General features: G+C 40.9%; 1 protein-coding gene across 3 annotated transcripts in view; it reads right to left on the bottom strand.

Annotated features, from left to right (window-relative positions):
* Nucleotides 1–9311, bottom strand: part of GPR39 (G protein-coupled receptor 39) — a 128942-nt gene extending 119631 nt beyond the window's left edge. Inside the window, exons 1-2 of one of the 3 annotated variants that reach the window (XM_081872369.1) lie at nucleotides 8903–9311; nucleotides 7750–8625 (exon numbers count right to left, since the gene is read on the bottom strand). In XM_081872369.1, coding sequence (XP_081728495.1) covers nucleotides 7750–8625; nucleotides 8903–9005 — 979 coding nt within the window. In that variant the 5' untranslated portion in view covers nucleotides 9006–9311. Of the gene's footprint in view, nucleotides 1–7749; nucleotides 8626–8804 lie in introns of all 3 variants that reach the window. The other 2 variants (XM_081872370.1, XM_081872371.1) reach the window with 2 other exon arrangements.
* Nucleotides 9312–12027: the final 2716 nt, after the last annotated feature.

The raw sequence follows: 12027 nt of genomic DNA, 5'->3' as shown, positions 1-12027 counted from the left end.
AGAGAGACAGATAGCATTCATGGCCCCATGATGCTCCCTGGCTTTCTGGGGACCTTTAGACAATTAGGTAGGTCAGACAGGAATGGCTGGTGAGGAGCAGCATCATCACTTCCCTGACTTACTCCATACCAGTGTAGGCACCAAGTAAGCACCCACCCTCCCTGTCAGCCACTTCTGAGGCCAGATGACCAACAGAATATGGGCAGTGCAACTACTACAAGCTTCTGTTAAACATCCCTGTGGTGTTTAATATTCCTATGAAACCACTGGAAGACGTTAGCAGAGGATCTGGAGTAAGGTGCTAACAATATGCTGATGACATACCATCCCTATTTCTTGTTATCCTCCAAGTCAGCATGGAAGGAAAGTTCATGGTTTCCCTCCCCAGGATTCCCTTCTCCCCTGAATCTCTCCCTTCTCACGCTTGAGGTCCTGGATGCCTCCATCCCCTTCTGAGTCTCACTCTCTCTTTTTCTCTTCTTCCCTGAGCTTGTGCTTGACTTGTTTGAACATTAGACCATCACTCCTCCAATGTTCAAACAGAAGGTAATAATCGGCTTCTCTCCTCCTCTTTCAATGTCTTTGCTTGCCTTCTTTCAAGTCCCACTGCAATTTTCCCCCTTCTTTCCATCTCCTTTGAAGCCAAAAGTTGCACCATGCCCCTGTCATTGACAGCAGCCTGTCCACTGAACAGAATAATCCTCAGAATCAGTTCCCCTAGCTACCCATTTCATTTTTAATTTTTTAAAAAATAATATTTATTAAAGTTTTAAAGGTTACAAAAAGAAAAAGAGAAAACACCAAGTTAAACAAAAACTTGACAACACATCACAATAAGGAAAAAAGAGAATAGAAAAAAGAAAAGAAATATAATTATAAAAAACAGAAAAACAGAAAAATAGAAACAATTAAAAAACACAACGAACCTTCCCATAACTTATCTTTCATTTGCTTGTTTCCTTGACCTCCTTGCACCTCCCTTTTTTGTATTCTAGTTCGGTTAGCTATTTCAGCAAATCCTTTCCATCTTCCCCAATTTTTATCCTATAATTTATCTTAATATAATGTAACTTTACCTTTCCTCCTTTCATCCATTAACAGTCTATTTTTACTTAGTCCTTTATAATATTTCTGCTAAAGCCACATAACCCTAGCTACCCATTTCAGCACTCAGGTTTGGAAATTCCTTGCAAATGGTTAGGTTCACTGTCATATTTAAAGACACATTTCCTGAGCAAGCATCGGAATAAAACACTGCTTGTGCTAATGACCATCATAGTAAGATTTGCACTGACTTCATGAAATACCACTATCTGTGTCAAAGGTCCAGAGCTGAGAGGCCCACAGTGACATATATGGACAGGACTGTGCAAACCTTATACAATATTTACCAGCACAAATCATGTAAAATATGATGGTGCTGATATATCCTAAGATTATGTGCACATAACACTAGCATGCCCAAGGCAAGGGCATATGTCAGTCACTTACTCCAGGGATGTCATACATAGCTAGATGTCAAGGGGAGAAAAATTCAGCTCACTTCTTTGTGCAGTAAAAAGGCTTATTTCTCTCATAATCACTTATTAGCTTCAATTGTTTCTCAACCTTTTAAAATCCCTCTATATTTACTCTGCCTTCCTGAGCCCACCCCCATACCCCGATAACAGCTCTTTCTTCAGATTTAAGATGGGAAAATGGAGTGAAGGAAACAAAAGCATTAGCACTCTCTCCTCCCCAGCACTACAGATACACTCCAGGTTTTAATGAAACATGTAAAGTGGTCCTCAAACTCTGCCTAAAACCAGCAATACAACGAACAGGAAGACCTCTTGTGGCCAGAATCTTCCATATGTTCACTGGCAGGTTCTCACAGAACATTAAATCATGGTTTAATACATTATGGTTTTCTAAACCATGTCCTAGTGTTATATGTGAATCCTGCTGGGCAGCTATAGTTTGTTTACTGCCCTCCCAAAAAACATGATCTGAAGCCATGGTTTGTTGTATGGCTTACAAACCTTGCTTTGATTTAACTATGGCTTGGTGTTGTGTGTGAACTCAGCACCTTTCCTTAACCATAGTTTGTTTAACCATGCTAACGAAACTACCAATGCACAAGATAAAATGATCTGTAATACATACCAAACTTCAGAGAAACAAACTATGATTTGTTTTATTTGATTATCTATGGGGCAAATAATGTGTAAAGCATGGCTAGTATAACAATGATTTAGTGTTATGTGTAAACCAGGCTACTATGTCCCTTCCATGCCTAACAGCCATTTTGTTCGGCCAGAATACTAGGTTTTAACTGCTTTTAAATGAAGTGTGCCTATGGCTTTGCTGTAAGACTCTCTCCTCCCACAGTAAGCCTGTCTCAGTTTGAGACCACTAATTTAATGAGAAAAGGGTACTGCAAAACTGTAGAAATTATGGGGAAAATGTTGTAGGAGAGACTGCACCAAATTTTAGCCTTATAAGTTTCTCCCATACATTACAATATCCACTTTAGAATTTTTTCACCAAGCTTATTTATACCCTTGCCTGCCATTTTTATGTTCTTGTTCTTGGGCAGATTCTAAATATCATATAGAAAACATTTCCTCACATATGCGTGCATGAGCGCACGCACACACATACTAAAATGTTTTCAATTTGTTTTCATTATTTTTCAAACATTGCACCAAAGCATAGCACTAAAACCACTTGTTTTTCAACTTACACTCTTCCTTCTTGAGTACTAGATTTATGAATTTAATTTCTGCTTTATAGAAGTTATCACTTTTAACAACTAGAGGAGAGAGACTCTAAATTGCTTTTATTGCTGCTAGACTCTTCAACACATCTTGCTCCGTGTTGTCATTTACATTTCACATTAAATGTGAAATACATTTGGAATGAGCAAATATTTGTTTTAATTTGACCCATCTGTTAAATGAAATTCAAACAGGCCTGCTACATCACAATGTTTAAATTCAGCAATTTGTAAACAATATATCTGTTCATTCTGCCTGGGTTAAAAGCACCCTAAAGCATAATTCTTATGAAAGCCACCACTTCAAAATGTATTATTCTCATGGATGCAGGCCATGGTTTCTGTCTTCTGTTCATTAATTTATTTTCTAACCAAAGTTAATTAGTGAGACTCATATTAAGAGAGTAATTTGAAATACAGCACAGAAGTCAGGGAGGAGGACACTAAACACCCTTCTCCTCCCCCCCCTTCCTCAATAGACACTTGTAGGCATTAATGCAAATCTGCTTGCAGACAAAATTATCACTAGAAGTTACAGAATGGCTTTCTTTTTCTTCTTTGAACAAAAGTTTTTCAAACAAAGAAAAACAAATATACCTTGAGAACTCGGTGTATTGATAGGTCCAAGGAAAGATCACACATGCTAATAGTGCTGTAGCATATGAGGATAGCAACAGATAACAGGGTCTTCATATTGAAGAAATTTGAAGCCCTGTCTTCATCTTACAGAAAAGGGGGTCATTCCTGACTTTTGACAAAATTACATTATTGTATTTTCAGATATTAGAATCTTTCAAAAAAATCTTATGTTCTGTATGCCAGTGGTGGGTAGACTCAGTCCTTGGAAAGTTCACTTTAAAAAGGAACTAGTTCTAGTTCAGGTACATCCTGTTCAAGTCAAGATGGGTGGCGATCGAGGGAGCAGGTGGCCAGGTGCACTCCTTTAAGCAGTGTGTCCACATCCTTTGGTCACAATAATCAAAATTAATCCAATACAGATGGAACAGACAATGCTCTGTATGCTGCCAGTAGACTTGCTCAAAATGTGGCATCCAACTCTGTTTGGATCCAAGACCATTTTTCCTCCTCTAAGTGCTTTGCAAATTTGTTACAGCCAAGGGTGGCAGAGCAATGCTCTCTTCCACAGATGACAAAGCCCATTCACCACTTGTAGATGCATCAATGGCGGAGAAGTATGCTTTTTCATCACAACCACATGCTAGGCGTGGTAATGCAACCTTACCCTGGCCAGGGTTTACTAGAACGCTGAGATCGACCAGATGCAAAATACATCTGCTTAGAATTAAAGAATTCTAAGCCCAGAACTGTTTTCAGCATCAGAACTGAATGTAGCGCAGAGTTCCTTCACACAAAAATCCACTTAGGTTATCCTAAGCTTTTTTTTTTTCTACTTCAAAAGTATATAATCTGTGGGAGAGGGGCATTATTTCATTGCTGCTATTGGTAAACAATTGAGAGTCAAAAATCTTTTGCAATCAATCACAAATCACCCAGAGATTTTCCAATCAATCTGGATTTGCTGTCTCCCCACCCCTCCTTTATACTATGGAAGATAAGAGAGACAAAACTGAAGTCCCTATGCTCTGTCCTGTTAAAGTATGTGGATATTTCTGAATGTCTGTGAAAATGCAGGCAGGGAAAAGAGCATGGCCTGACAGACAGAAAGGTAACAGTTCCTAGAATATGGCCCATTGTAGCGACCCACAGATTAACTTCCAGTTGTTCAAGTCCCATGAAGTGCATTGTGGTACCATCACCTGGGAAGGCGACAAAATAATGTTCAAAGGCTGTAGCACATCTAGTCACAGTGATGTTGCTCACCAAAAGAACAGACAAACCAACCCAGGTGCGAAAGCAAATCGTATGACTCATCCAAGTACACAGCATCCTGATAGTATATGGAAACACTAGAAAAGGTTAATGTGAAAAACAACAACCAGATAGCACATAAAAAGAGCTAAGTGTTGAACCAAAAACCACAATGAAATCACACTTGGGTTTTTGAAATGGCCCTTCTTTCCAGGCCTGGTTTAACTTTGTAGTACTAAACTGGAATCATGTGTAAAGGTGCTGCAAGTAAGAAAAACTAAGCCAGTGTGAGTATAGCATTATGGCTTAGAAACTCAGCCATCAAGTCTTCTGTTGTTCACATCATGCCAGCCACCAAGAACTGACCAGATGCACTTTAAAAGTAAAGGGACCCCTGACCATTAGGTCCAGTCGTGACTGACTCTGGGGTTGCGGCGCTCATCTCGCTTTACTGGCCAAGGGAGCCGGCGTACAGCTTCCGGGTCATGTGGCCAGCATGACTAAACCACTTCTGGGGAAGCAGAGGAGCGCACGGAAACGCCGTTTACCTTCCAGCCGGAGCGGTACCTATTTATCTACTTGCACGTGCTTTCGAACTGCTAGGTTGGCAGGAGCTGGGACCGAGCAACAGGAGCTCACCCCGTTGCGGGGATTCGAACCGCCGACCTTCTGATCAGCAAGCCCTAGGCTCTGTGGTTTAACCCAGAGCGCCACCTGTGTCCCTTAGATGCACTTTAGGCAAGCCTTTATTTCTTAGTTGTTTCTCTCTCAATGCAGATCTTACCTATGAAGACAACAATACTGATCTTCCTCACAAGGCTTACTAATATAATATACGTGGAGTGCATTCTTCTTCTTAGCTTTAATAATGAAAACGGCAACAAGTAGTATGGCATTTTTCATCAGTCACTGGACCTGAACCAGCCTGTTTGGTGTAGCACATATTTCCATCATAAATCCTATCGTCTTTGCACAACCATGAATATGGACTAGAAATATACTTACTAAATAAAACAAAAGGCCACAATAAAGCAACCTTGATTATATATTTGCCACTCTCTCATCCCATATATATTTTTTTCTCTCACACACACCTGGCTTCTTTTTCGTCTGAGCATACCTCTGTTGACTGCACACTTCTCCCAAACTGATGGTAGATTACTAGCCCTTGCTACAGTTCAAAACTTATCAGGGCCTCTCCAATACAATCTATTTTTTAAATAGAGCCAGCACTGACATTTACTGCATCTGGGATTTTTGGTTGGAAAATTCATTCTATAGACAAGAAAGGAGCAGGGGCTTTTCACAGATCATAGCAAAAGCGCAAGGAGCTAAAAAAAGCAGAGGGTGCAGTTATTAATCTATGTAATCTATGTAATTTGTGCCCCCTTTATCACACCCTTTACCCCTCCCCCCAAATGTAGTGGACCTCTAGAAAAACAATTTTAAAATCTCCTCTGGTTTGGTTGTGCACTCTGGTTTGGTATGTTAGCTGATTCGTTTATTGTAGCGCTAGCACCGTACAAAGCAGGCCAGTGAAAACGAGGAATTGCAGCAATTCAAGCAGAACATGATGAAAATCACATCTAAGAGCTCTCAACAAGATGCTGAGGCTACATGGATCACAGCCTGGAAAGATTCTCAAGATGGTGAGATGACAACTTGATTAGATTTAGTCTGAAAAATGTGGCAAGAGAGATCAGAATCAAACATAATTCCCAAGTTATTGGTCTTTTAATAAGCTCTAGGTGCGGGGAGGGGAAATTCCAAGAAAGGCAACTATCTGGCTGGCTTAAAGTGATCAAGGCCTAGCAAAAACAAATAAGTTGAAAGAAAGGCTTCCAACTTTTTAAGAGCCCCTGCTCTCATACCTTTAATGGCAACTTCGGCATCTGAAGGTTTCTTATGACATGCCACTGTCTTCACATTTAGTGACAACCTCCTTGAGAATATGCATGGCTGCTGCCACGCATGTGACTGACTCAGGCTAACAGTCTTGTAAAAAGGCAAAATAGGCAGGAATCATAGTTCCCAAGGAAAGGCTACTAATTCTCCACAACTGCCACCTCCATGCCAGCCCAGAGGGTGGAGTGGGATCAGGTGGGCTGGGTGTCATCATGAGCCAGACTCTAATCTTTGCCAGGACAGTTTCAGCTACCAGGAATTCTGTTAAAGGCACATGAGCAGGGCTATAGTAAATGATAGTGGCCCTGGCAACAACCCAAATCTCAGGTTTAAGCTTTCTGAATGCACACATTTGGAGTAGCATTTGGAGCTTGCAAGGCTCATTATTTGTTTCTGCTTATTTGTTTGTTTGTTTGGGGTTTTTTTTGGAACAGTTTAAAAACAAACAAAGTCTTTTAATCAGCACTCCAGTCCTGAAGCTATTTGTTCAGAAATAATTCTTAGTGATGCTAGTGGGACTTTTGCCAGGTAAAGGATTTATGATTGCAGCTTAAGGTTGTGATTTGCAAAGGGCTCCTCACTGTTTCCAGCAAGATCAACATGTAAAAAGCTTCCTTTCCTTGAACCCCATTCCATACATCTCCCCCACTTTGCCTATAAAAAATATAAAAAACTAGTTTCATTTATCTAAAAATGGGGAAGGGATAAGATGTTATCAAGCAGCATGACTAGTAAAAGCAAATTGAATTTTAGGATCCCTCGCTTAATTCAAACGAGACAAAAATTATAACACTACACAAGATAAGCATTTAGCTTTAAAATTGAAATATTTAAATCAAAAGTGCTTTCTTTAAGTGATGATGGGAAAGTGGGACAGGATGGGTAGAGAAGCCTGTTGAAAAGCTGAGTTACTTGGTTCTGTGCATAAAGAAAAGGGAAATGCAGCTGAAATGAAAACCATTCCTCTCAAATGCACATTCTGAAGGCACTAATGCTTACTTTAATATCACCACCACACAGGTTCCATGCAATTTATGCCATTTGCTTTGTGCTGAGCAGAATTATTTCCATAATGAATAGGGAATGGTGAAACACTAAAAGGGAGATGAAACCCACCTCATTTTCCCATCATTTCATCCTGAATCAATCCCACCATGCCATTTGTCTTTCCTTTTGTAGCTGCAGAGTCATTACCAACACACACACACACACACACACACACACACACACACACATGTACATACACAGGGTCTTACCTAGGAAGAGGATAGTCTGTTTTCTGGAACTCCTGCCATCGGGATTCTCGTTTTTCCTTAGGTACTGGTTTTGGCTTTCTCTCTCCCCTCTCACGGCTAAGGTCCCTTGTTTGTGGATCATCAGGGCTTTCATCATATTCCGGCACATAAAAGCCACAGATACCAACACTACGACATACACAATAAAAGCAGTGAAGATACCAGACTGGAAGGCCTTCCATCGAGACGACAAGCTGGTGCATATGGTGACATTTAGCATCAAGTTAGGCATATGGTGCCGGGGTTTGGGTTTGCTGCAGGGAACCAATCCTCGGTGGCCCTGGATGGCTTCCAATGGGTACTCTGTGCCCATCGCAAAGAGAAGAGGTAAGGCCACAAGGACAGATGTAATCCAGACAAAGGCAATGAGGATCCTTACTTTGCAGGGCCCAGAAGCAGCTTTAAACTTGAAAGGGTGGCAGATGGCAATGTACCTTTCAAAGCTGAGAGTGGCCACATGCAGCACCGTAGCATAGCTGCAGGCCTCAAAAAGGAAGCAGTAGAGCTTGCAGGCGAGGTTGCCTTGAGGGGTGGAGAAAGGGGTCCAGATCATACTGAAGAACTCCACAGGCATCCCCAGCAAGAGGACCAGCAGGTCCGAGCATGCGAGGCTCACCATGTGGTCTGTGACCTCTTTCTGCAAGTAGCCCTTCTTCTGCAGCAGTTTGGTTGTCCGGATGGTGACACTGTTGCCCACAATGCCTGCCACAAAGATGACGACGTAGATAAGGGCTAGGGTGATCTTGATCCATTGGTCCACTTCAAATTCTTTAATGTGGGTTTCATCAATTATATCCCAACAATCCTGCTGGCTGTTTCCTGTCTCCATGAGCAGAGCTAATCACAGACACACACACAATGGAGGAAAGAAAGACAAAAGGTGGGTCAAAACATGTCACTGATCCAAACATCCTTCCTAACAAAGCTTACAAGTTTACTCACAGGCCAAGGCCTACTGCATTCTAGGAAGCTTATTTCACACAGGTAGAAGCTGTGAAGTAATAGCAATGACTCACCTACACCCAGAGAGGCAACACAACTTTTTTTTCTGAATCAGCACCTCACACCAGTCACATTAGTGGATTAGTCAATCCAGGAAAGAGATGAGACAAACCATTATTCGCTTTAAAAAGAAGAACCACGAAGGAAATGCTTCTTTCTTCTAAGTATTGTTTCTGTCCTGTACCTAATTCCTCCTCACACGCGTCAGGGTGCATCCAATTCTTCCTGATGGAAGGAAGGCTAAGCCCTTCGGGTTTTCTCCAGGCACTCCCTGTTCCTTGCCCCGCCAGCTTCTGAGTGACGAGACTTCCCTCTAGCCGACAGGCAACCACTTCCGTCAAACATTAACTTCTAGCTGAACAGCCGGGTGGGATGTGGTTAGTGACTGAAAAGATAAGGTGGCCAAAAAAAGGGACAAGGCAAGTCTGGACCAGCCAGTTAGCTTCCTCTGCCCTCCCTGAAATCTGATCTCTACTCCTTAACAACTGTGAAGTGAAACCTGACAAGGAAAATAAATAAATTAAATAAAGGCAGGGCGTGGCTGCTGCAGAAGGAATCTGGGTGTTTGATTTAGCCCACTTTCTCAATGTCCTCTGTTTACAGCACTTCACGTGGGTGGAAGTTATTGCAGCTTTCCGTTTCCTCGCCTTTTCTACATGGGAGATTACTGTACAGGTTTTCGCGTCACGAAGGAGGAGAGGAAAAAGAAACGATTATTGCTTCAAATGCCATATGAACCTGGGTCTAGATGAAGAATAGGAATTCTGCCAGGCTGTGATGGTTGATCCCATTGCTGGTTTAGAACACAGGACTCCAGAATACATACGTGCCTAAAAGTACAAAAAGCTTCCTGCAACAGACAGCATGCATCCCCCCCCCCAAAAGACGTATAGGGGTCTAGCGTATAAAACTCTCACCTACTGCCAATAACTTTTAAACCCCAATTACATTGTTGTTAAAAGGCAAGTCAAGAGCCTTCTCTAAACAGAAGTCATATTTAATAAATTGCGCTAATATTTTCCAAAATCCATTATTTTATACTCTCAGTGCAATTCTAGACATGTCTGCCCATTCGTTCCACTTAGTTCAATGGGACCACCCCCAGGTAAGTTAAATTTAAAGCACTTTCAGTGCACGTTTGAAGCCCAATAATCCTGGGAAGTGTAGTTTGATAAGGATTCTGGGAAGTGTAACTATGAGGGGGAAGCTACAGTTCTCATGATTCTTTGGAGTGGGTCATGCTTTAAATGTGTGCTGAATGTGATTCAAATGTAGGGTGTGGGTCTGCCCATAGTGTAATGTGGGATAAATTCTTCATACAAACCCTTAATAGCATTATTTTAAGATTTCCTTCTTTTCCTGCTAGATAACAGAAATACATATAGATAGCAGTCCTAACCATGCTTATTCCTCTGAGCCCTACAGGGGAAGTGAATTTAATGCACACTATATTTTTTGTTTCCAAGAACCTCTCATGGTAACCTCCAGAGTTTTATATTTATAGATTAGCATACCTTCACATTTCAGTGCAGGCTACTTCACAGCTAAATAGAATCACTTCCAGAGGACTTTCTCCAGACTACTAGGCTCAATCTACTACAAAATCTCAAAGCAACAAGTTCCAGACTAAAAATGGTTATAATTAGAAAAGGTGGGCTTGCTTTTTAGCTATTCACAAGAGTGGAACAACAGATAGCTATTAAACAGTTCTCATCATATTCAAGGTGGTTATCTTCCCACCCAAAAACTTAATGAACAAAAGATGCTAAAAAATCAGCACCTATTCCAGTTGATTATTCATGCAGTCCTATTTCAGAGAAAAACCTCTTTCCTCCAATCTCTGTGCCGCTTCAAGCCCTCTTGCCCCAATCCTCCTTCCTTGTGCTTGATAATTCAAATTTGTTCTGCTCAGACAAGCTTTCTATTATTGCCCAATTTCTTTCACTTAATTTTACTTTATAAAAGTGTGAACAAAGATTACATATGCATGGCTGAATTGTGGATATGAAACAAATTAAAATTTGCCCATTACCAGGGGCTGAGGAAAGAGAGGAAATAAGGGCCCAGGGAAGATTGTTGGTTCCCCCACAGACATACATTCCTACCCAATTATATAAAAAAGCACCAGTTTTGTAATCTCAGTATGATAACATATGTAATCAGATTATATTATTAACATGTCTTCTAGTAAGAGAGAGGTATGGGGTGAATTTATCACTTCCTCTACTAGCTTCTTCCCCATAGCAATTGGGAAAGGTGTGTTGTCTTCTTAAGAGACCGGCTACAAGAAGGAAAACCACCTTTATTAACTTTAGGCAGTGCTTTTTTTCTGGAGGGACGCAGGTGTACGCATACCCCTAAACATTTTGTGAATTAAATTTGACCTCATTGAGAGGCAGTATTTCAATATGAGTAGGAAAATGAGAGTACTCCTAAACATTTTAATAATAAAAAGCACTGACATTAGGAATAGCTATAAACATGAGTTTACAGTACATTCGTACCTTGGTTTAAGAACAGTCCAGTTTAAGAATGATTCAGTTTACGAACTCCACAAAACCGGAAATAGTGTCTTTATTTGAGAACTTTACCTTGGTCTAAGAACGGAATCCAAACGGTGGTAGGGCACTGGCGGTGGGAGGCCTCATTAGGGAAAGCGCACCTCAGTTTAAGAACGGTTTTGGTTTAAGAACAGACTTCCAGAACAGATTAAGTTCGCAAACCGAGGTACCACTGTACTTGGATGCACTGGGCCTGTTTTAAGTCCTGCTTGTGTATATCTTGTTTCCTGCTATTGCTAATTTAAAACCTAAATTTGTTTCTGTATAGGCAGATATTCCATCCAAACTGACTTACCTACAGTCCTGCTGATACCCACCATAAGAATTTGCTATTAGAAGGAGTGATATACCGGTAGTTGACTTGAGAGGAGGTAATAATATATTTCTTGTAATATAATTCCAAGAAGACAATACGCTGCAACTTCAAGATCAGGTCTTTTTTTTCCCCTAACTCCCATCATCCCAGACCACAAACTACTTGACTGACAGCAGTCTAGAATCTAAATGTGGGTAAGATGCAACTTACATGTGCTTAAGCCCAATGATTTAAGTCATTTCATCATCTACTCAAAAGCAATTCCCTTTGAGTTCAATGGAGTTTACTCCCAGGTAAGTGGCTAAAGATTGCAACCTAAGCATGCATTATTTTGTGTAGGATTTGAGAGCCTGAAATTTT

This window comes from Podarcis erhardii (assembly GCF_964252035.2).
Source record: "Podarcis erhardii genome assembly, chromosome: 1".
Classification (NCBI taxonomy): domain Eukaryota; kingdom Metazoa; phylum Chordata; class Lepidosauria; order Squamata; family Lacertidae; genus Podarcis; species Podarcis erhardii.
Note: the sequence above shows the minus strand (reverse complement) of the source record. Positions and strands in the feature narration are given on the sequence as shown.